General features: G+C 32.9%; 1 protein-coding gene and 2 long non-coding RNA genes across 3 annotated transcripts; 1 reads left to right on the top strand and 2 right to left on the bottom strand.

The window, feature by feature from the left end:
• Positions 1-1,800: 1,800 nt before the first annotated feature.
• On the bottom strand, positions 1,801-4,312 carry LOC134229496 (uncharacterized). Its single transcript, XR_009984186.1, has 4 exons — positions 4,185-4,312; positions 3,889-3,993; positions 3,538-3,605; positions 1,801-3,239 (listed from the first exon to the last, which is right to left on the bottom strand). It is a non-coding gene; the product is annotated as an uncharacterized LOC134229496 (long non-coding RNA).
• Positions 4,313-4,375: 63 nt separating this feature from the next.
• On the top strand, positions 4,376-7,630 carry LOC134229495 (uncharacterized). The gene is made up of 3 exons (XR_009984185.1): positions 4,376-4,694; positions 6,735-6,836; positions 7,314-7,630. It is a non-coding gene; the product is annotated as an uncharacterized LOC134229495 (long non-coding RNA).
• A 12,029-nt stretch (positions 7,631-19,659) lies between these two features.
• Positions 19,660-26,501, bottom strand: LOC134229493 (uncharacterized). The gene is made up of 5 exons (XM_062711245.1): positions 26,291-26,501; positions 22,317-22,646; positions 21,211-21,384; positions 20,371-20,520; positions 19,660-20,147 (listed from the first exon to the last, which is right to left on the bottom strand). The coding sequence occupies exons 1-5, from the start codon at positions 26,346-26,348 to the stop codon at positions 20,050-20,052; spliced, it is 810 nt and encodes a 269-aa protein (XP_062567229.1). The 5' UTR covers positions 26,349-26,501; the 3' UTR covers positions 19,660-20,049.
• Positions 26,502-26,507: the final 6 nt, after the last annotated feature.

The raw sequence follows: 26,507 nt of genomic DNA, 5'->3' as shown, positions 1-26,507 counted from the left end.
AAATATTTTACAGAAATTATTTTTAAATATATAAAAAAAAAAAAAATAGCTAGACTATCAGGCAGGGATACTGAAATCTCGAAAGTCTCTCTTTAACACCATAATTATAAAACATTTATACATACCTCAAAATGCACATACATTTCAAAATTGAATTCGGCAGAGATGTCTGTCTTCCAAGAATATTTAGATTACGGTCATGTCAATTATTTTTGCACCCCCCCCCCCCCCTATAAAATCAAATGCCTAAATGTCAATCTGAACAGGGGATGGCATTTCTTCGTGTGTTTGTGTGTTAAAGAACGTATAGATCTATGTACACATAAAAATTGTATTTTGGTTAATTGCTTTTAAGATTTGAAGTAAATAATTACCGTACATCAAATTACTTGGTTTAGATTAGAGATTAGTACTATAATAATCAGTTATAATTGACAAATGAATTTTGCGACGCAAACCAACTGCAGACTATATACATGACTTTGTATAGAATGTATATTAGAACTACATGTAGATAGACAATTCACAATTATAGCTTATGAATAGCAGTTATAATACCCCCCCCCCCCCCTTCAGCCGCGCAAATAACTTCTCTTTCCACTTGTGATATTTTCCCTGACCAAAATCTGATCAGCACGGACTAGGTGTATCGACGTGCTTGTCTGTACGGAGTAATGACAGTGTGTTTACTATTGAGCTTTTACGGAGTTTATTTCTTTTTTGTGATGCATATTTCAATAAATGGAATTCAGGGTGTATATCACTTGACTTGTGCACATCTTCGAACCGATGCAGTAACCTCATTACCAGGTATGGGTACGTTTACAGCGTTCGAGGCGTTTTCTCGATATGCACCAATTGCATAGGGGCTGCAAATCAAAGACGTTGGTTGTTTTGTGCCATTCAAATGATAATAATTTTAAAATGTGTTTGCAGATTTTACTGCTTTTTATTTCAAGTTTATTCTGCATAAATTGGCGCACTGTAAAAATACGTACTCGTGCATCTAAATTTCTCACCAAACTTGCTTTTTTTTGTTTTGATTCAAATCAATAATTATTCAGAAATATGATTATTACTTTGTTTATAGTGGTTTTGAAATGTCTTGATCTTCTTATTTGTTCTCATATATGCTTTACCATCGGAGATGTGCACAAGTCGATACCCAAACCAAAAAATCATTCAACTGTAACGAGCGCATTGGGGTATACATCGTTACAATGAGACAAGGTATCTGAAAGAAATATGGCGGAATACGGCTATCGTTGGTATGAAACAAGTCGTACATAGATGAAAATGTTGCGTTTTTAAGAATTCATGTCAGCTTTAATATACATTCCTCGCATACAATGTGTTCCCGCTATACTGCGAAACACAGGAAAAAAATATTATCTGCACCAGGATTGCCTACAACTCTCTGAATTTGATGGCATAGACCTTTAATATGTACATTGATATTAATGATAGAGTAATTAATAATATAACAATGGGGAAAATTGGCATATTGATATTTTTCATTTTCCAAAAAAAAAAAAATGATCTAAAATATTCTGTATTTTTGTTTCTCATCATATGATGAGTCAGATATACAGCACAAACAATATCCAGTCAAAACCTTGAATATAAACATTATATTGAGCTATCTTTGACTTTTGTTTTCCTTTAAACATTTAGATACATGTGAAAAAAAAATGCAGATGACAAGTATAAATGCATGTACATATATAAAATAAACTTTGCAGTTTAAATTGAATTAAAAATGTGGAAAAAATTACATTAAAGGCTATTTGATTTGCGTTTATATACAGGCTAATAACATCTTCAACTTGTAATGCAAAATGATGCATTTTACATATTCACAAACACAAAATATGGTGAAAAATCTATTAGAATAGATGTGAGGATGCAGTTTGCAAAATGCATGAGATCATGTACGAGTTCAGCTTCACCCAGCGAGCCTGTCTGTGCTTGATTTAGTTTAGATTACGTTTTTATGTCTGTGGTAAATGTTCGTGTATTTGCATATGTGTCCAGCTTCACACATTTTCATGTATGTGCTCGACTTCACACGCCTTGGAAAATATGTAATAGGTTGTGGCAGATGCATGTGTATTTGTGTATGTGTCCAGCTTCACACATTTTCATGTATGTGCTCGACTTCACACACCTTTGAAAATATGTAATAGGTTATGGTAGATGCATGTTTGCATATGTATCCATCTTCACGCATTTTCATTGTGTGCTCGATTTACACGTCATAAATGTAAAATATTTAACCATTGTGGTGTAAAACGTTTACAAGTGTATGATGCACAAAGAGAAAAAAAGGTCTGTGTGTTTTGTTCTGCAAATCTGCATATAAATAAACTACAGTTATGTCCTGTTGAGAAACTGACAATCATGATAAGTAACATATCATTTTACATAACTGTATTGAAAATAACACATCCAGTTTAAATTACTGTACTGAAAATTGAATTTGTGCAAAAACTCTCTGGCTGAATAACATTCAAAACTATGAATGCTTGCATGTTCATCTGTAAATCTCCAAGATATTTCCTAGTTAGTTTGTAGCGCCGCACCGGGCGGTCTTGCAACATATTTCATAATGTCAGTTTGCATGAATAAATCAATTTATCCTTCTTCCTCATATCTTGAAAATAGATGCCAAAATTCTAGTCTACAGTTTATTTACACAGCACATCACAAATAAAAACATTTAGGAAAAATAATTCACTAAAATTAAAATCCAAGTAAAATAATCACATGTACATATAAATCCAAGAAAAATTAGGTAATATTCCAAGTAAGTAAGTAACTTTATCTATCTCTAACAGTTCTATCTACTAAGTCTTCCTTATTTCCATCTTCCTATCTTATTCTAAAATTCTGTCGCACTATAGATATACTCAAGATCCGCTCCTGACGATCAGGAGCACATTATGAGATCCTTAAGATCAGGAATCAATACACAGGTCATTACGATCAGCAGGGGGTTATATAAGAGGGGGTGATTAATATACAGATAAGATGATAATGTGTAAACAATTAAGTATTGAAGAGTTATATTACAAATAAGATATTCTAAATCGCTACAAGTTTACAAATTCTTGATCATATCATTGATAACAGTACATTTTCTTGATCATGACATCTGTATTGGATTCCCCTCTCTGACATCTTTTCTTGTTCACCAATTAGTTCAACAGTCATTTGGGTACTCAGGTGTTGTACAAGTCCTAATAATAATTATTTTCAAAATTATAAAGAAAAACAATACAATTTTTAAATAGGTTTTCATTACTTCTATTGAAATTAAAGCACAAGCTTTTGAAGACATACTTAAGTAACTTAAAACATGTATAACTAAACATAATGGAAATTTAGACAAAGCTACTCAATGTCAAACATATGATAGTGATACATCTGTAATATCCATGAAACTTACTGAGATACTCAAAATGTTTGTGGTGTGCTTTCACTAAGCTTAGCAATATATAAACATCTCTTGATTACACGTTGAAGTCCAGTTCTCACCTGACTTGCACATTCATATGGGTTGGTTCTATGTTGATAATCTCTTTCAACAATCTTCATCACAACATCTGAAAGTCATCCATCTTCAAAATTAAATCTGACGCTCACCTCTCAAGTGTATATAGATTCCCTGTACAAATGCATGGAAAATAAGATTTTGAATAAAAAATGAATTATCTCTTCACCATACCTGGCCTTTTTAAAAAATGTGAAGAAATAATTTAAATTTTTCTTTAGATAAAATCATGTAGTGAGTATCCAACAATGTTGAAAAAAAGTTATATCTAGAATTTTACATTTATATTGAATGAAAAATGCATTGTTCCCTCTACTTAAAAAAACTCAAAAGACATTACCTAAAATAAGGTACAACTGTGACTGGTGTCTCAGGCATAACCAATAAACACAAGACCTTTCCATCCTTACCAGCATGCATTAGCTCCACATTCCTTGCTTCTACAAAAAATATACAATGATTATTGAAAATTAAAAAAAAAAATGAGAGCGAAGAGTGTTACATGTACTTGGGGGAACAGAGGAAGGAATTTTGAAGTCAGATTAATTATATTTCTGCCAGTGTTGGGACGGATAAATTTCCATAATAAAATGAAACGAATTATTCGCAACAAATAAGACACATGTATTACCTTGCAGTCATCGGCCCACATAATGTATACAACTGACAACATCCCAAATTCCTTTCTTTGTTGTTTACTTGGCGGAATTTTCTTTGCCTTCAAGACTGGTTCCCTGCTCTGGTTCCCATACATTGCCGTGAATAAGTCCTACGTTTATTGGTTTTGTTTACAAGCTTCAACATCAATAAAATCTCCAGCACATTTACAGCCTGTATTGTAAACTACACTGAAAACATACTTTACACACAATTTTCAGCTCAGTATTATGTTATCCTCTTCATTCAAGTAATATGTAAACTCTTCTCGAATGTAAAACGAACGATCTACTCTAAACAGTAACCCAAATATGGCACTGTGTATTCGGTTGAATAGCCAATCATTTCAAATCAAGTTGAGCGGGTCTGCATCGTTATTTTGACGAAGTTTGAAACCGGTGGTAATTTTTTGACACTTCATCTAGATTTAAGAAGATTCTTGCCTTGACAACTGCTCGAACTCCCGGGTTGGCATGCTCTAAAGGTTTGTTTACGATTTCCAGCCGTTTTCACTTTCACTCTCAGATCAGTACATTGTGCATGTTGTGAAAGAATGAAACTAATCAAAGTCACGCAAAACGACGCTTTGTATGTTATTTTCTGCTAGGATATTAGATAAGTATTTTTGATAATTTGGGGATTAAATGTTTATGTGCGTCACTTTATTCTGTAAAGGTGTATGGATCATAGGGGCTTGTCTTCCGGATTGATAAATGTAAAATATTTTTCTTAAAATTTGTATCTACATTTAATACACTCTAAAAGTTGCTTTAATAAAGATTCTGATCAGGCAAGAAACATAATGTTTTTAAAAAAGTACTACACCTATATACATAAACTCTCAACTTTGAGAGTTTATTTATTTTCATTTATATCATTTTGTATTTTAAACTGTGTCCATTTTTTAAAACACAGGTATAGTGAATTCAGTATGCAGATTATTGAAGGGAAAACATCAAGACGGGCGGTGTCTTCTAGCTATTCCCACTTTTTAAAAACCTCAATTCCACCTATTCCCACTTGCAAATAGCAATAGATGTTTTGATCAGTTAAATTGGTTTTAACAGTAATTAGACTAATTGCATCCCATCTAAGATTCACCTGTATTTTACCAGTATTTTGTACATTTTAAGACAGAAAATAAATATATATTTTATAATATCAAAAAAATATATAAAATATACTTAACACTGAAATAAGAAATATTTGTTCAGTAATAATGAAAAAGTCTAATTTCTCATTGATATAGAAGTAAAAAGTAAGATTTTTTAAAAAATAAATAATTTATATGCTATTTTTATTTGAAAAAGTATAATTTCTCATTGAAATAGAAGTAAAAAGCCAATTTGAAAAAAATAAATAATTTATTTGCTATTTTTATTTGAAAAAGTCTAATTTCTCATTGAAATAGAAGTAAAAAGCCAGACCTTTAAATTAAAAATAGCAAATTTACCTGTCCTCAACTCCCAGTGGTTTAATAATTACTGTTTTCACAGTAATGACATGATTATTCAGCTAATTATTTGTTTGCATAAAAATTCCACCTACTCCCACGTGAAATTTCACTTTTTTCTACCTGATTTTCAAAAAGTGGGAATAGCTTGCATAAACCAGACGGGCGAGGAAGACAACAAAACATGATTACCCAGATTGAGGATCCCAGTGTTCTTTGGTACAAGCACATTTTAATAATAAATTTCATGAAATCTGTTACTTGAACAAACATTTACATTATATAGTGCTTGACTTTCTCGGGAGTCAATATCGTCATATATTTGTAAAAAAAAAAATGTTCAATTTCCTTTGTATAGTCTCAAGCTACTCAGCCTACCATGAGAAAATTAAAAGATCTGTCATGAAGAAGAGGCGGGTTCTCAACTTTCATATTAAAAATGGCAAGTATTGTTTAGGACTAATTTTAGATTATTTTTGATAAAAAATAACATAAGGGTGTTTATCTATTCATACCTATTATATATGATTTCTTTCGTTTGAGGAACGAATGAGACAGAAATCAATTTCTACTTGGTGTGATAATGAATTACTTTTTCGGAATTACAAGGTTTTCATTCGAATACCTGGTGTATATCACGTGGTTCTTTAGAACCGGTCTCGTTAGCAAGGCTATATAAGAGGTGAATAGTGGTTTAAATACCAGTTTAGGACGACACGTAGAGCACGATAAAGTTTAAATTTTATCATGATTTATTCAATCCAACATAAACTTGTATATACAAATTGATTTTCATATTTTGCATTTGTTATGTACACCGCACAAATAAAGCTACTGCGTGTCGTTGCTATGTCCAAATGGTGTGTTTGTTGTTTATTGTACTTTCATTTGAAAGTAATGAATGGATTTAGAGTAGAATTGTGATTGCATTGTGTATTAATTTTCAAAATCAATTCATTCTTTGGTGACCAAGTGCAGCGGTTTGCTTCAAACTCATAATTTTTTATAAAAATATTGACTATATTTGTCCATATGTATAAAATGTTAATCACGGTATGAATTCTTTTTCAGCATGATTGTCATCTTCAATTTGAGGGACTCTCACCTAAAGTCCTTTTACTGTTCCATATCAGGAAAAAGTTCATGAGCTGAAACATGCGATTGGGGAAAAAGGTACATATATCCTGAACAATAACTTGAGTATTATTCTGTATACATGTACAGCTAAACTAAATATGTAGCACTATATTGTTCTCTTTGTAAACTGACAACTGAGTAGTCAAGAAACCTATGATTTCTCAATATTTCAGGGATTTATTCTTTGTTTTTGTATAGTACCCTTAAGAAATACATATTTCTCAAATTGTAATTTATAGGCTTTTTGTGATAAGAGATACATGACCTAACCCATTGATTCTTCATATAATATGTCAATAACAAGAGTTCCACTCATCTTAGTAAATTGATAAATTTACATTTTTTTGCTTTTTGAGGTTAAAGGTAATATATGAACTTTTTATTTATTAATTAGGTTGTGCCTTGTTTTTATTTTTAATAATAATGGTATTGTGAATTCTGATAACACAGACGCCTTTGAAAATATCCATACTTATGCATTGCACTGATAAAAATACTTTTTTTTTCTTTTAGGAAAAGCATTAGGAAAATGCCTGCATGGGGAGAAAAGTTTTGAACTCTGAAAAGGGAGGTGTGACAAAAACATTTTGACACTTCTTGATTTCCACTAAAACCAATATCCACAAGAAAGAGGACATAGTTTTATGTTGATTCACAACTTTAAATTTAAGAATGTACAGTTGGTTTTATTATAAAACATGTCACATACAAAAAAACATATTTGTGAAATGTACTCTGTCTTTGATATGTATGTAATTTGCAGGATAGGATGTGGGCAACATATACTGCCAAGAATCTTGATGATTTTGATCTTATGTTTGTAAAAAAATGTTTTTTTATTGTAATAAACAAAGTTAAAGTCAGCTTTTTGTTAATTTGTATATTAATTCTGATGTTTACATTTCCGCAAATTAACAATTTGGAAGAAAAAACTCATTTATAATTTGAATAAGGCTTCATTCACTGGAATGGAAAACGGAAATTATTAACTTTTGTGGTTATTAAAGATGGTAATTAATTAAATCTAAGGTTTGTAATCATCAGATTTGGGTTATTAAAGATGGTATTTAATCAAATTTAAGGTCTGTAATTATCAGATTTAATATATCTTAAATACTGTGTTTAATGGTTGTAAATATTTACTTTACTTTTTTTTTAAAGTCAAGATAAAGTGGGACATTACATCATATTTAAGTGCATGTAAAGTTAATGTAAAGGTTACCTTTTCCAACTTTGTCTTTTTTCAGAAACGCCAATTAAAGGCATTGTAAATAATAAATTTACATTATCTTCACTCGTTTTGTAAAGCCAAATTTTCACGCAGTGTTTGGTATTTAGACATGCTTGTCTGCTTTCTTACTCAACATGTAAATATACACCAAAATATGGCAAAGCATGGATATTTTGATCTAGGTGTAGAAGAGATTACTGAAGAATTATTATTGCTTTTTGATAAAAAAAAAAAATAATTGAAACCTTTACTTATCAAACTTGGAGGCTGTTTCTGACATTCCTAATATTGGTCTGATGAATTTTGAGTCAACTAAGCCAGCATTGATTTCCCTCCCAAAGCTAGAGACTCCAGCTGAATCCGAGAAAATATTTCGCTTCTTTATTGAAGGTGACATAGAAAGCAGTAGTTACAAGGTTCTAGGCAGTCAAAATCAATATTTCGCTTCTTTATTGAAGGTGACATAGAAAGCAGTAGTTACAAGGTTCTAGGCAGTCAAAATCAACCAAGAAAAACAAAAAATGCGCAATCAAACTATTTCAAGGTATGCATAAGTACTTAAAATTTACAAAATCAAAACCTGGGGAAAGGGAAGGAGGAGTGTAGAGAATTTTCATAATTCAATAATTCAGTGTGAATAAAAAAATAACAACTAAGCTGTTACAAAAAATATATTTATTTTAATTTTAGAGTGGCACACATGCAGAAGTTTACAATGAGTCAATGGACATGCAAACCGTTACTGTAGATGTACTAGCAAGTCATTTACGCAAGTTCTACTTTGAAGCCAAGACGAAAGAGTCCACGAATAGGAATAAGAATATGACATCTACATGTATTCAGGTAAACCATTATCACAAAAACACACTAAAAATTGCGTTCAGCTATAAATCGTCACCTCCAGGACACTGTTTGGGACAACGCTTTTCTTTATTTAATAATTTCATTTTTCTTTATTCAATAATTTCATTTGTCTTTATTTAATAGTTTTGTTTTTCTTTATTTAATATTTTCGTTTTTTCTTTATCTAATAATTAAGTTTTTCTATCTTTAATTTTGGTTTTGACTATTGGGCGTCTCTAAGTAACAAAATGTCTTCATTAAAAATCTGTAATTATCTAGTGTCATGTAAACGAATTTAAGTTGACGTAATTGAAACATTTGATGCCTTGTCATCTCAACTCAAGTCATCAGAATGTATAAGAATTTATTTAAATTAATTCTGATGATTTGTTCACCACAATAAGCTGCCTCTTGCAGAATCGTCATTCTATCTATAAAAAATACAAAGTATATTTTCAAAGATATTAAAGAGAGTTTCAAAGATATTAAAGAGAGATAATGGTCTATTTGAAAAAAGGGCTAAATGACTGAAAATTGTCTCGAATCTGAAAACCTATACTTGAGGGACTGACAAATGTCATCGGATATATTTTTATACAAAAATTAAACTCAATTAAAAATTTAAACCATTTCTATTATACTTTGGTAAGACGCTGTATGGAGTTGGTGCCTAGCTTTCTACACGTTACATCATTTTTAATTAAATAAATTTACCACAGATTGCCGGGAAAAGTGACATAACTTGAATAATTAGCATAAGAAATGTACAACAGAACTGTATGACGTTTTATTGATTCAAAAAGAAAAACTGGCTTAGATTTGGAGGTACATGTATCAGGTAAAGATTTAGAAATCAATGCAATAAAACAAATTCGTAAAGTGGACAACATTGAACCAGTTTTTATTCTGAACATCTTAACTTTTTCGTTGCATGCGTGTTTTCATATTATTGACCCCTTTTTGTCATTCCTTATTTCTGAACACGTATTATACAATGTAACATTTTAAACTGAAATGTAATAAAATTGCTAAAATTATACCTGGGTCCGCGTGTTTTTTCACGTACTGAAAAATCTTTAGCTTATTTCTAGAAAAATAGTTGACATGATTGAAAAAGGGACATTATATGGAAAGAAAATGAATTGGCATATTTGGGAGCGATAAACAATAATTCCGTATAATCTTTATGATCATTGTAAATAAAGTTTGGCGCTTTAAGTGTCCAAAAATTGCTTTGCGGTAAAAACAAATTACTGAATCATGACTCTCATTATCAACTGAGATTAGTAATTTGCCTTAGAAGTTTGTTTTGAAACCTATGATAATGGACTTTGGGATATGTTAAAACACGTTCGCAAACTTAAATGATTTTGGTTTTTAAAAACTCCGGAAAGAATTTGAACCGTAAGAGATGCCACGTATTTTAAACTTCATAATCTCAATATTAGTTTACTTGAAATCAAAACTAAATGTCTTAGCAATTAAGCGTACAGTATATGGACTTGTTTTAAGGAATGCAGTGTACTTGTATAATTTTGGATCATAGATTTTGTGGCACATAAAGATCAACTTTGCAATTGGATTACTGGAATGTTAAATAAAAAAGGCTATGCTGTTTACATTTGATTAATTTAACTTTCCTCGTTGAAATTACAAGTCAAAGTTAGTTTCCAAAGTTTCCTTGGATGGATACCGTGCATGGAAACCCTTTATAGAAGGCTAAAGTATTGTGCCTTCCGTAAAAAGTCTGCGATGATCAAAAATTAATTAAATAAACAATAATTTTAACTGCTCCTTACTTAAATTCCATTTACATGTATAATGGTGCAAGAAATTGAAATAATTTGCATAAGTATATATTTTCATTTGCACATTTCTTTTTAGCTCACCTGAGCCGAAGGCTCAAGTGAGCTTTTCTGATCTCATTTTGTCCGGCGTCCGTCTGTCTGTCTGTAAACTTTTCACATTTTCGACTTCTTCTCAAGAACCGCTGGGCCAATTTCAACCAAACGTGCCACAAAGTATCCTTCGGTAAAGGGGATTCAAGTTTGTTCAAATGATTGGCCACGCCCTCATTCAAGGGGAGATAATTGGGAATTAATGAAAATTTGGTGGCATATTTTAAAAATCTCAAAAACCACTGTGCCAGGAAAGATGAAACTTATGGGTAAACATCCTCAGGTAGTGAAGATTTAAGTTTGTTCAAATCATGACCCCCGGGGGTAGCGCGGGACCAAAATGGCCGACCAAGCTTTTACATAGATATATATATAGGAAAATTCTTTAAAAATATTCTTCTCAAGAATGACAAAGCCATAGTTCAACATATTTATAAGGGAGCATGCTCAGGTACTGTAAATTCAAGATTGTTCAAATCATGACGTCCCGGGGTAGGGCGGGGCCAAAATGGACCACCAAATTTTAACATAGAAATATATAGGAAAATTCTTTAAAAATCTTCTTCTCAAGAATGACAAAGCCAAAATTCATCATATTTATATGGAAGCATGCTCAAGTAGTGTAGAATCAAATTTGTTCAAATCATGACCCCCCTGGGTAGGGCGGGGCCAAAATGGTCGACCAAATTTTTTAAAGATATATATAGAAAAATTCTTTAAAAATCATTTTCTAAAAAATAGCAAATCCATGATTGGTCATGGGACTACTTTTGGATTAGAACTTTACAATAAAAAGCCATTTTCTACTTTTTCCTAGCCATATTGCTCTGGTGAGCGATGTGGCCCCTGGGCCTCTTGTTTAAATGAACCTATTGAAGAGAAAATGTCCAATTCTGTGTGAATTTAGGAAATCAAAGCGTGCTCGAGTCACATGGCGCATTAATATCTATATGTAGAATATGAAAACATTTAAAAGAAGGCCACAGTGTTTAAAAATATCTTGATAAATGACGAGGTTCTCTTTAAGTATTTCTCATTCTTTTAACATGCAAAATGACATTTCTTCTATAAATTTCTCAGTAAAGATGTTTAAATTTAAGTAGTTTGGTACTTGGACATGCTTGTCTGCTTTCTTACTCAACATGTAAATATACACCCAAATATGACAAAGCACGGATATTTTGATGAAGGTGGAGAAGAGATTACTGAAGATAATTATTGCTTTTTGATAAGGAAATAATTGAAAAATCTTGGCTTATCAAAGGCTGTTTCTTGGAGGCTGTTTCTGATATTACTAAAACAGGTCTGATGAAGAATGAGTAAGCTAAGCCATCATTGACTTCACTTCCAAAGCCGGAGACTTCAGCTGAACCGGAGATAATATTTCGCTCCTTTATTGAAGGTGATTTAAATGGCTTCTAGGCCGTCAGAATCAACCAAGAAAAACACAAAATGCGCAATCAAACTTTTTTAAGGTCTAGATCTAGTAAATAAAAGGTGCCTACAGATTTATCAAACTTGAGAAACAAATTCCGTTTATGATACTTTATAAATTTAGCTTGGTCAAATAAGGTGTTTTGGGGAATATTTTGTTGGTACACAAGATGAAAATCATATCTCAAACTGTAATTTTCAATGAAAAAGTAAGAAAACCAGTCATGGAAATGGGAGTTTTTTTTTCTATTCGACAAAGGAAATGTATCCAGATTGCCTACAGTCTCTCAGGAAACGGTAATTAGTATGTTCTTGGCCTCCTCTTTAAGCTTATATCAAATTTAACATAGGTATCCGGTTTACTTTTCATATGATTTCAAACAGAATGACATGAAAATACCTTATTTTCTACATAATTCTGCTAAAGCCGTAAAGTCCGGGAAAAAGAAATTTGAAATTGATTATGACGTCATAATGAAACTAGCACCAAAAATTAGTCTCAAGTTATTTACTAGATCTTGACCTTAAGGTATTCAAAAAGGTATTTAAAATTTACAAAATCACATCCTGGGGAAAGGAAAGGAGGAGTGTAGAGAATTTTCATAATTCAATAATTCAGTGTGAATTGAAATAAATAATAACTATGCTGTTACAAAAAATATTTATTTTAATCTTAGTCTGGCCCACATAAGTTTACTACAATGAGTCAGTGGACATGGAAACCGTTACTGTTGATGTCCTAGAAAGTTATTTACGCAAGTTCTACTTTGAAGCCAAGACGAAAGAGTCCACGAATAGAAACTAGAGGTACTGTTAGCGATGAGCTCACTAAATGATACCCCCCGCTTCCATATTGTTATAATGGCAAAGTCCATGTTTTGCTGTGGCCGTGAAACCCAAAATATGTGTCAGATCAAAAAGTAAAATAGGAGGTGCACAATGGCAATATGTAATAAAGATTCTTTGAAAGTTTCATCAAATTTCATTCATTGGTATGAGAGGAGTTGCGGATAAGAGATGGGGGGTACCCCAAAGCGTAACAGACGGACGGACAGACGGAATTAACGATAACTATATACCCTCCCGCTTTTCAAGCGGGGGGTATAATAAGAATATGACATCTACATGTATTCAAGTAAAACATTATTACAAAAACACACTAAAAATTGCATTCAGCTATAAATCGTCACCTCAAAGACTTGGGTCACAAAATCGACATTGTTTGGGACAACTTTTTTCTTTATATACTAATTCTGTTTTTCTTTATTCAATAATTTCGTTTTTCTTTATTTTATAATTTCGTATTTCTTTATTTTATTTCTGAGTTGCACAATTTGGCTTCTGTAAGTAACAGAATGCCTTAATTAAAAATCTGTAATAATCTAGTGTCATGTAAATAAATTTAAATAGACGTAATTCAAACATTTGATACCTTGTAATCTAAACTCAAGTCATCAAAATTCATAAGACTTTATTTTAATTCTGATGATTTGTTCCCCACAATAAGCTGCCTCTTGCAGAATCCTGATTCTATCAATAAAAAAAAAAAACAAAGTATATTTTCAAAGATGTAATTAAAGAGAGATAAGGGTCTATTTGAAAAAAGGCTTAATGACTGAAAATTGTCTCGAATCTGAAAACATAAACTTGTGAGTCTGACAATTGTCTTCGGACATATTTTATATCAAATTTAACTCAATTAAAATTTAAACCATTTCTATTTTACTTTGGCAAGACGTTGTATGGTGTCGGTGCCTAGCTCCTACACGTTGCTTTATTTTTTTTTAATTTACCACAATTTGCCGAGGGAGAAGTTAATCTTATGACATAACTTGAATAATTAGCATAAGAAATGTACAACAGAACTGCATCTCGTTTCATTAATTAAAAAAAAAACCCACTGGTTTAAAATTGGAGGTATCAGGTAAAGATTTAAAAATCAATGCAATAAAACAAATTCGTAAATTGGACAACACTGAATCACAGTTTATTTTTCTGAACATGTTAACTTTTTCGTTGCATGCCTGATTTCATATAATTGACTTCTATTTGTTGTTCCTTATTTCTTAACACGTATATATTATTTACCATGTAACATTTAAAACTGAAATGTACTAAAGTTGCTAATTATGCCTAGGTCCGCATGTTTTTCCACGTACTGATAGTATCTTTAGCTTGTTTCAAGAAAAATACTTTAACAAATTGAGATGATTGAAATATGAACATTATACGGAAAGGAAAACGGCAGCGACAAACAATAATTGCGCATTATCTTTATGATCATTGTAATAAAATTTTTGGGGCTTAAAGTCTCCAAAAATTGCTTTGCGGTAGAAAATCATTGAATCATGACCCTCATTGTCAATGAGATTGGTAATTTGCCTTAGATGTTTGTTTTGAAACCTATGATAATGGAATTTGGGATATATCGAAACACTTTCACAAACTTCAATGATTTTGGTTTTTAAAATATCCGGTAAGAATTTGAAACCGTAAGAGATGACACGAATTTTAAACTTTAAAGTCCCAATATTGGATTACTTGAAATCAGAACTAAATGTTAGCAATTAAGCGTACAGAATATGACCTTGTTTTAACGAAGGCAGTGTAGTGGTTTTATTTTTGGATCATAGATTTTGTGGCGCATAAAGATCACCTATGCAATCGGGTCACTTCAGTGTTAAACAAAAAAACATTTTTCTGTCAACAATTTGGTTCAAATATAACACAGTAAATAAACACACAAATGGTTTTCAAATAAGACGATTTAAAACTGGATTTTACCTGAAGCCCTGGTAGTACAAATCGCCGATATAAAAAGTGTAATCTCTTGTTGTCAATTAACTGTCGACCTACTTTTTTGTAACTGGACAAAACATTGAACTTGGTGGGTTATTTATCGATTGAAACTAAATCTTATCAAGACGAACTGTACATGCATTCCACATACATGTAACGGCTATGCTGTTTACATGTGATTAATTTAATTTTCCTCGTTAAATTACAGGTCAAAATTAGTTTCTCGAGTTTCCTTGGATAGATGCCATGCATGGAAACCCTTTATAGAGGGCTAAAGTATTGTGCCCTCCGTGAACAAAATCTGCAATGATTAAATATTTATTAAATAAATATTAATTTTAACCGCTCCTTACTTAAATCCATTTACATATTGCAAGAAACTGAAAATAATTATCATAAGTATATATATTTACAGTTGGAAATATCTTTTTATAATGAACCTATTGAAGAGAAAATATATTCAATTCTGTGTGAATTTGGGGATCAGAGATCATAGCGCGACCGAATCACATGGCGTATTAATATCTACATATAGAATATGTAAATATTTAAAAGAAGGCGACAGTGTTTAAAAATATCTAGATAAATGATGAGGTTCTTTTTAAGTATTTCTCATTCTTTTAACATGCAAAATGACATTTCTTCAATAAATTTCTCAGTAAAGATATTCAAATCTAAGTAATCTGGTACTTGGACATGCTTGTCTGCTTTCTTGCTCAACATGTAAATATACACCCAAATATGACAAAGCATGGATATTTTGATGTAGGTGGAGAAAACCTACTGAAGATAATTATTGCTTTTTGATAAAGAAATAATTGAAAACCTTGGCTTATCAAAGTCTGTTTCTTGGAGGCTGTTTCTGATATTACTAAAACAGGTCTGATGAAGAATGCGTTAGCTAAGCCAGCATTGACTTCACTTCCAAAGCCGGAGACTTCAGCTGAACCGGAGATAATATTTCGATCCTTCATTGAAGGTGATTTAAAAGGCTTTTAGGCAGTCAAAATCAATTAAGAAAAACACAAAATGCGCAATCAAACTTTTTCAAGGTATTCAAAAGTATTTAAAATTTACACAATCACAACCAGGGTAAAGGGAAGGAGGAGTGTGGAGAATTTTCAATTTTCATAAGTCAATAATTCAGTGTGAATTGAAAAAAAATAATTAAGCTAGCTGTTGCACAACATCAGAAATAACCGAAAACACCCCTAACAAAGACGTGGAGGAAGTGAAGACACGGGGCATTTGGCTGCAGGGACGCAGGGTTGTTGAAAGATTTCGATCCTTGTTGAAGGTTTGAAATCATATCAGCTTTGCTCACAACCCTTCCATTTAGGAATTTCGGGCTCGGTCGAATGATACATGTATAAATGAAGTGATAGTACATCGAATGTTAACACTTGCAACGGGCCAGGGAGAGGAGAAAAATGCAGCGGACCAGACCGGGATTCGAACCTGGCCCCCCTGAAACTCCGATCAGGTGCTCTACCGACTGAGCTTTCTGGCCACCGGTGATCGAACATGGCTGACCGGCACATTCCTCTCTCCTCAAAGGTCTTTGCCCACAAGAAACCCAACCCAGGCTCATCCCTGGCAGACCTCTCACCTATTAGTTTTAGGGCATAGCACGGCACCAAATGTAACGGGAGAGGAGAAAAATACAGCGGACCCCACCGGGATTCGAACCCTTGCCCCCTTGAACTCCGGCCAGGTGCTCTGTCGAATGCGCTATCTCACAATCAGCTATCGAAAGCGGCTGCCCGCTACACATGTAAAGCAAGTGCCAAATGAATCGTGTCATTCTACGAAGAAAGGGTAATTGCATGGGATGTTAACACCAAGTTACGACTGGTATGTTCAAATCAGGTTTAATCTCTTAAGCATTTTAGCCCATATTATATAATCTGAATAACTGATATAGTGCATATATATAATAAAGGAAACGAATGAAAATTCGACTTCAACTTGTTGGAGATAAATATAAAATTTTATTCATAAAAGACAGAGATTTATATTGTCAAAAACTATTTTAAAGAATTATCGTGAAAATGGTTTGGTGAGAAAAAAAAGTACATATACATCTAATGTACAGTACTGAACTATTGTTTATACAGAGCTTTATTCGGATAGCTAGGCCAAGCTTAAAAAATTCTTTGTTTGCAGTTGCCGACCTATAATTTTTAGACTGGGTCGGTAGGTAGGCAGTTTTTTTTGTTTTTTTTTTTAAATCAGAATTTTGTTAGATAACAATTAAAAGAGGTTTTCATACACCTACTAGACATGTCAATAAGCTCACCTCTTGTTATAAACTACTGAATGATAAAAGTGTTATGATTTGAAAACGAAACTGTTTCAATATTCTGAAAAATTGAAAAAAAAAAATCAAATTTCCAAATGGCTAAAAGAAAGTTTTGGTCAGGTGCATTTCAATGGGTCGGTCGGCAACTGCAAATAAACTTAATTTTATTTTAGGCCATATTATTATTATTCCAATAGTTGTTTGTATTCATTTTTACATTGATTATCAGCTTGTTTTACTTATTAACACAGGTATGTTAAAAATAGTGGATAGGGTGAATCAGAAGTAAACAATCTACTAATTGCCCTGAATGTACCATACACAAATGCAGGCAGTTTGAAAGCCAGAGAGAGAAGTAGAAAAGAACTTCAACATATGACGGAGACATCACGGGGGTTGTCACAGCTAGTTGTGATGCACGAGACACTGTGAAGGACACACAGTGCATTTTTTGAAAATGGATCGACTGTGATTAGCAACCTAACTACTAGTTCAGTATCTTGATTCAGAGTTGGAATAAGTGCAAGACGGGTTTATGTTTCAGATCATTTTTTGATACAATTTAGATTTTGTAATAATATGTTGATCGTCTGTTGTTAACAAACTAGTTCAGAGTTGGAATAAGAGAATTGTTTTAAAGATGTGTGTGTTAGACGAATAATATGATATATGTAATTGACATATTCAGATCTTAGGATTTATCAGAATTGTGCCATACTTAAAATGAAATGAGCTCTTCAAGATGGGGTTTTATCTCGAATCATTTTAGCTCACCTGAGCCAAAGGCTCAAGAGAGATTTTCTGATCAAAATTTGTCCCTCTTCTCACATGTCTCAAGAACCACTGGGCCAATTTCAACCAAACTTGCCAAAAATATCCTTAGGTAAAGGGGATTCATGTTTGTTCAAATGAAGGACCGGCCACGCCCTCTTCCAATGGGAGATAATGATGAATTAGTGAAAATAGTGAAAAATTAATGGCATTTAAAAAAAATCTTCTTCTCAAGAACCACTGGGCCAGGAAAGATGAAACTCATGTGGAAACATCCTCAGGTAGTGTAGATTCAAGTTTGTTCAAATCATGACCCCCGGGGGTAGGGTGGGGCCACCTTGGCCGACCAAATTTTTACATAGGAGTATATAGGGAAAATCTTCCCAAGAACCACTGGGCCAGGAAAGATGAAACTCATGTGGAAGCATCCTCGGGTAGTGTAGATTCAAGTTAGTTCAAATCATGACCCCCAGGGGGTAGGATGGGGCCACAATGGTCGGTCAAGGTTTTACAAAGGAATATATAGGAGAATTCTTTAAAGATCTTCTTCTCAAGAACCATTTAGACAAGAAAGATGAAACTCATGTGAAATTATCCTCAGGTAGTGTAGATTCAAGTTTGTTCAAATCATGACCCCGGGGTGGGGGTGGGGGGCAAGGTAGGGCCAAAATGGCCCATAAAAGTTTTACATAGAAATATATAGGGAAAACTTTAAATATGTTCTTTTCAAGTACTTCAAAGCCATGATTAGTAATATTTATATGGAATCATCCTCAGGTAATTTAGATTCTAGTTCGATCAAATCGTGATCTCCTTCGGGGGTTAAAATTCACGCCTCAGTAAATGTTTAGTTCTGGTCTGATATGTGCTATTTCCTGGCCGATGTGCTCAGTTGAGCGCTGTGGCCCCTTGGCTTTTTCTTTTGTTTTTGTTTTTTCAATTTACACTGGCTTATTTTGCACATGCAGCAGCACAAAATAGAGGAAATAAAAAGTATTGATATTATTTTAGACTTAAATAATACGTTCTCGACGGGAAATATTTCCGTTAATCGTGCATCGATTTCGATGCAGTTTTTTTTTCCTTTTTTTCATTTGGTTGGTTTAATATATCTGTCCGTGTTACGTAACATAAAAAAGAACCGCTATCCATAATCATTACCCTTTCATGTCATTTCAAAATTTTCCTTTTTAAATCAAAGTATTGAAATCAAGGGACACAAGGTGAAAACTAATATGGATATTTTCTGTAAAACCTATCAGTAACATAAGAAATGTTTTTCATATGCATCTATTTCTCTATATACATTGTAAACCTTTCTTGCTGATAATGTATTTTATAACACATAGAAATGATACATGTTATATTGTAATGCAGTTTAATAACACATAGAAACAATACGTTATATTTAGCCTATTTATCAAAAATTTCTAATTGATTAAAAATACACATTTCAATTATTCAATAGTCCCCGCCCACTGACGTCAAACACAAACTGAGAAAGATGCATGAGGTTGACATGCATTTAAGTCTCTTGACATTTCATTTTGCAAAATTTACATTCATGTTGAATTATTTAAAAAAAAATCAACTCTCATAACCTTCAAAACGTTATCACAGAGAAGAATAAAGATGGAAATGTAATTAGTAACTTACATTTCTTACTTTTACAATTAAACAGTGAAGTGTCATATATAATTGCTTCCCTCGAGCTGAGTGGCACAAAGTTTATCACTGTCATACTATCTCGGAAATATCCTGCAATGTTTTACTAACAATCCGGACTCGACTGAACCACGACAAGTGATTACAGAGCATGGAGGCGCCATGATGAAATAAGATCGTTTCCATTATCTGGTTGTTATATAGGCGATTATCGATTTCCTATAGAAATATTGACAGACGATGGGCTTCAGATACAAGATACCACAGGTGATATTGAAACCTGCCGAGAATTCAGATGTGCAATTCTCAAACAAAAATGTCGAAGAAGATGAACAAAATAGAAATCAAAATTAAAGAGCCAGTCGGTATTGTTTTTCCATTATCTTGTGATGACATGTAAACAGCTGAAAAAAAGAGAAAAAAAATAGCCTTATAATGTACAAGGAGTTCAATTTTACATCAGGGAAAATCCATACATGTATGTATTTTATCAAGGGATCACAAGAGCAAGTTTCATAACCAATTCTCATTCTAATCCTTTAAAATTGAATACGATTTCAAATATTTTAACTTTTGATATTTATCGACATCCTCATTATTGAAAAATATATAAAAGATATATCATACATGGTAATTTGTTGGTCTTAGTTATCATTTTACTTCCTTTTATTGTTGTTTGCTGGTGTGGGTTGATATCTACAGACTGCTCGTCGAATTTACACGTGATGTTTATTCCCTCATTGTATGGCATCGTATGCCTTACTCCATTGACCAGAGCTACAAGAGAGAACAATTTTGATTAATAAAGTGAAGAAATGTGTATATTCAGTGGCTGATTTAATGAATCTTGAAATGGGGGAGCCGACAAGAATTTGGTCGAGGTAGCGGTCCACAGCCACACCAAAAAAAAAAAAAAGATTTTAAATTATTAAATCGTGTGTATATTTGGGACACAAAAGGGGTTCCCTCTGGCCCCATCTTAATCTGCCACTGACATTTATCTGATAACTATTAGATTAAAAAGCTTGGCCGTGCAGTTTTACAAATGATGCCGTTCTTATCAATTGGACTCAAGATTGATAATACCCAAAGCGTTCTGACATTTGCACTTATAAAATACAAGTGTTTTTGTAATTCAGATAACAATACACTGTATGCCCCCTAAGAAATCATGATTAACCTGAAACATGTCAATATAATTATTTATAGTACATTCAATTTAGAGGACACTTTAATATTGATTATATTACTGCTTAAAATAACATGACATTGTTACTGTGTATATCAATTTCAATGAAAATATTAGACACTTCCTCTGTACGTCATGCAAATAGTCAAATACTAGTATATCATAACATTTTCCGACTGTTTACAGAAAATTTAAGATTAGAAAAAAGGACCCCAAGGAGAAAATGATTGCTTTGAGCTATGCGCAGGGGACAACATTTGAAGAATATTCATGTTTACCTTCAGAATCACCGAAGCAATGGTTCGTTTGATTTTCTTTGTTCCATCTGCAGTGTGCCAAATCCTCTTTTCCCACGATACGCATACCTTTATGTGAAAACCTGAAGGACGCATGCTCACAGGAAATCGTTACATGCGTGTTGTTACCGTACGCCGTTGTTCGAAACCCAGAAACTTCAAGAGGAAATACATAACTTTTAGTGAATTATTGCAATTCAATTACAGCAGTAAACAAGAATTGTTATTTTTAAGCAGTTTAATTCCCCCTCTTTGAAATTCAACCTTACTATCGAATTTTCGAGATTCTACTTTTACAAATGAATGAATCCAGGCGGGGATACTAGAAGTGTTAGTATTTTTTCTTGCAATCCTTGCCCACATAGTCGGGTCACTTTACGCATAAAATGGCCGTGTAGATATATCAATTAATTTATCAACACTTGATTTTCTATTTGAAGCATTAAAATAAAATAGAGACTTGGTGCTTTCATATCCTATTTAAAAAATTCTCCTAAAAGTTCAGGTCTTGGAGAACTGGCTTTATGAAATTGCAATGTTCTTGAATTTTTAGGTAAACAGGTATAATTGTGTACTTTCAGTGAAGAAAAATTATATGAGCGCACTCTCTCATCTAAAAAATAAAACATGTCCATTAATCCTCAGAAACAGTTCTATCATTTACTAGCTGCATATTTTAGATCAGAGGTTGTGCTCTATACTAAATATCAAAACATAGCGTTAAAAATTGGCCGTTTTAGTAGACTTTTTCAGAATATGAGGAAATTGACGCAATTCCTGACGTCATAATGCATTGATTAGCCAGAAAATGACGTCATTTTTGATAGATACGCAGTCACCAAAGATATAAGTGATATTTAATGCATTGTGAAGTAAAACTATGCAGTTTCAGTTTTTCAGAAATTCACAGGGCCAAATAAGGCAAAAGTGAACCTTGTTCTTTAAAAAAAAATCTCTTCAAAAAATTTGACTAAAAAGATTAAATTCAAAAGGAAGGTTGAAATGTATACAGACTTACGACAACTCTTCAAAAAATTTGACTTAAACGATTAAATTCAAAAGGAAGGTTGAAATGTATACAGACTTACGACAAGGCTTCAAGAGAATCCTTTCACGTAAACTTCTTTCTTGACACGTAGTGTTGATCCATAGCGTATGACCGGCATGGATACTGTGATTAAATGGTGTACGTATTGTAAAAATTCTACTGTCCTTGTCGTGATTATAATGCACAGAATCCGCAGTATGGCAAAACGACTTGTTATTATTGATGAAAATGCAGTTTATTAAAACATCTGTAACGATGTTGATTTTGAGGTTTTTCATGTCACACCTCATTGAAATCTCAATTTCTAATTCTTCTTTGTGACAAATTCCTTCGGATAGGTCATCTAAATTGATGATCGTTCCACAAATTCCTTGATGAATGTGAGAAAAAAACCCAGTGTAATTAAACAGAACATAGAATTGAATTAAAAAGTTAACCATATTAATTCTTAAAGACTTAATCTTATTAACCTTTCTGGATATCCAATACGAACAAAAAAATAAATAAATAAAATTAGACAAAAATGTATTGTCTTTATAAAAGGATAATGAACACAGTCATTCAAGTATCTTTACAAAATAAAGGAACTCTAAAAATTTATAGCTGAAATTTGACCAGATTAACAGCTTCATATTAAGCCAATACACATAATTTAAAGAAAACCAGCATATTTTAATAAGAGTAAGACATGTTTTTCTTACTGCAAAGAGTGGGACGTGAAGCCCAGTCCTTCGGACGAGACCGTATAAACCAAGGTCCCGTGTCGCAGTCCGTGCTAATATGTAAAGATCCCTCTTTGCTCAATGACACTGAGTGCCGAGTATAGGAATTTGCAACTCTCCACCAGCGAAGTGGTGAGCGTCTCCATATGAGTGAAAATTTCTCGAGAGGGACGTTAAACATTCAGTTTTCTTGATCAATACAGATGCTAACTGCGGATATGACCGGATGCTTTTTCCTGCGAGGCTCCTATATATTTCCACCTCTGGAATGTGTGGGTATCCTCTTTATCTTGTTCAGTCATTTGTATACATCATTTGCTGATCGAACTCTTTACATTTTTCTTATAGTTATAAATATCTATCGAAGTTAAATGTATTGTAACTCCGAAGGTAGCACTGAATATCTAGAATATTAAAGATTAAGGTGGGTTAAAATGATCTTTCTTTGGAAAATGTATTTTTCCTTATTTAAAAGCAACCTTAATTATCCATTTGGTCTCTAAACAGGATATTAAATTGATAGAATAAATTCTTCTTCTTTTTTTTTTTTTTTTAAAGGCCCACGGGCCTTATAGGTCACCTGAGTATCGTAGCAATTATCCAGCAATTGAATTTGGTTTGTTTAATCCAGAAGCCATGAAATACACAATCTTTAAAGAGGCAACATTGCTTATCATAATTATACACTTAGCATGCTTACTTTGGTTACTTAGTACCCAGAGGTAGATCAGAGTAACAAAGAGAAAATGCATTTTTACTTTATAACCAGCAGGTGTGCACCCCATACCACAGGAACCACTGAACCTGCGGCAACATATTTCGTAAATTTTGAAAGGAGATGGGTGAACATGACGAGAGATAAGCCCATAGAGCAACAATCATGAAGATGAAAAATTAAATCTCAGTTATATAAAAATTTTCCTTAATATTTCATCTAACATAAAAGTATACTTTATGTAAAATCTCTACAACTTGCACAAATCTCATGAAAATTGAAGTTATCTGCCCATGAAATATTACACACACACGAAAGAGGACAAAACGAGATTTTTTTCACACTATAACACTATTTATAGATATGAGTGGGTCTTTTCTCTCATTTTTTTAAAAGTTAATCCTTAAAGTTTGCATACAATCATACATATTTTGGTTTCCAAAATTATGAAGCAAGGACCCACTATACCTTAAAAATATAATTTTATGACATTAATTCGTATCTTTTTAAAAAAACTGAAGTTCCTTACGTCAATGGTCATATCACAAACATGCTTTAAATGCCACAATTCGTCAGAACTTGTGTAGCGTAGTGGTGAGCGTGCTGGTCTAAATAGAGAATGCAACTCAGGATTTTTATTGCTAGGGTTTGAACCCAATGGATTCCTCATTTTTTTTAAAATAAAAAATAAATTTTGACGAAAAATTTTCCTCAAAACTTTTTTGTTTTTCATGATTTCATAAAAATCAATGATGAGAACTTGATTCTAAATACTAAATTCACGATTTAAATATGATTTTTATATAACTGAAGGTAGTGGCCTTTTCGCACGCTACGTTCACCCATCTCCTTTTATCATACATGGTTGATTAATACCAACGAGCAGATTTCAAAGATTTAATTTGTTTTCAGACAAAACACCCAACTCTCGGTAACCCTAACCCAGGGGCCTTGAAATTAACCATTTTGAAAAAGGCACCTTCCTTTATCATAAATAGGTAATTAGATTATCGGCATATTAACCAGGAGCAAAGGAAAAGATTTTCAAAGTATTCATGTATTTTCACTATACAATCTTTGGAGCCCTGCCTTAACACCAGAACCCCGCCTTGAAATTCACAAATTGGAAGAGGCAGCCTTATTTAACATAACTAGTATGTACTTGGTTAGTTTATTTCATGCCCAGAAGCAGAGAAGATTTTTTAAGAACTAATGTATTTTCAACATATAATCAACAGAATCCCGCCCTATCACCAGAACCCCTGACCCAGGGGCTATGAAATTCACAATTTTGGAAGAAACACTTGCTCATCAAAAATTTACACTTGGTTAGTTTATTTAATATCCAGGAGCAGAGAAGAAGATTTTCAAAGAATTTATGCAATTTCACTATTTAATCAATAGAGCCCCGCCCTAGAACTCTTGGCCAAGGGGCCATGAATTTTGGTAAAGGCAGCCTTATTCAACATAACAATGTACTTGCTTAGTTTATTTTATGCCCAAGAGCAGAAAAGAAGATTTGTACAAAAAGTATGCAATTTCAAAATATACTTTATTTAGCCGCGCCGTAACACCAGAACCCCTGACCCAGGAGCCATAAATTTCACAGTTTTGGAAACAGCACTCTTTTTCTTCATAACTTTGTAGTTTGTTTAATATCAAGAAGAAGATTTTGAAAGAATTTATGCCATTTCACTATATAACCAATAGAGCCTCGCTCTAACATGAGAACCCCTTACCCTTGGGCCATAAGATTCGCTATTTTGAAAGGGACATTCTTGCTCAAAATAACTTTGTACTTGGTTCATAAAATACCCAGGAACAGAGAAGAAAATTTTCAAAGAATTTATGCCATTTCACTAGATAATCAAGAGAGGTCCGTCCTAGCACTAGAACCCCTGACCCAGGGCCCATGAATTTCACAGTTTTGGTAGAGGCAGCCTTATTCAACATAACTTTGCCCAGGCGCAGAGAAGATTTTCAAAGAACTTATACATTTTCATTATATAATCTATTTAGTTCCGCCCAAGCACTAGAACCACTGACCCTGGGGCCATGAATTTCACAATATTGGTAGAGGACTCAATGCTGATTACAATCATGCCAACAATTTGACTGCTTGAAGTCCCAAAGTAAAGACGAAGATTTTTAAAGATTGCATTAATTTTAGTGGTTTTGCCCCACATCTCAGAAGGGAGGGGGAACCATGAAATTCACAATTTTTGTTCCCCTTCACCCACCAGATGCTTTGTGTTAAATTTATTAGAGCGGTTGCACAGGAGAATCTGAAATATTCATATGTTAACGCACGTCGACAGACGAAAACAGATAGCAATAGGTAACCTGATTACTCAGGTGACCTAAATATTTATCCGTTAAAATGAAGTACTGACTCCGTTGTAAGATTTAAAATCCTTCCTAAATGAACCCTTAAATCATTTTACAAGCAGAAAAATATCCATTCAGAACGAGATCATGCTGTCAATATCGCATGTTTTTTTTGACTCGGTATAATGTTAAGCTGTTTTAAGTAAAAGCATGTCAACTGAAAAAAATTACACAAAAATAAACATATACCTTGAAGTAAAAGGGGTCCTCCCAGAATTAAGCCGGCAATCCTTTTTATCAGTAACATGCCTACTAGCTCACGGTTTTCCTGTAATTGTTTGCATTGTTTTCCTCTGTGACATATGGCAGCAGTCGGTACATTGTATGCGATAACTGTGTCATACGTCTGCAGTAAATGCCTTAATCTGTACGTATTGATTCGAATTCATGTCATTGCACATTATTT

This window comes from Saccostrea cucullata, unplaced genomic scaffold, assembly GCF_032062105.1.
Source record: "Saccostrea cucullata isolate Sc308-1 unplaced genomic scaffold, CSIRO_AGI_Scuc_v1 ctg4774, whole genome shotgun sequence".
Lineage (NCBI taxonomy): Eukaryota > Metazoa > Mollusca > Bivalvia > Ostreida > Ostreidae > Saccostrea > Saccostrea cuccullata.
Note: the sequence above shows the minus strand (reverse complement) of the source record. Positions and strands in the feature narration are given on the sequence as shown.

What these genes read in the sequence shown, in the direction of transcription:
- LOC134229493 (XM_062711245.1), bottom strand. Translation starts at nt 26,348, where the DNA reads ATGTTACTGATAAAAAGGATTGCCGGCTTAATTCTGGGAGGACCCCTT. An exon ending in AGGACCCCTTTTACTTCAAG is followed by an intron (nt 22,647 to 26,290) that starts GTATATGTTTAT and finishes ACATTCATCAAG; the next exon opens with GAATTTGTGGAACGATCATC. An exon ending in GATTCTCTTGAAGCCTTGTC is followed by an intron (nt 21,385 to 22,316) that starts GTAAGTCTGTAT and finishes TTCCTCTTGAAG; the next exon opens with TTTCTGGGTTTCGAACAACG.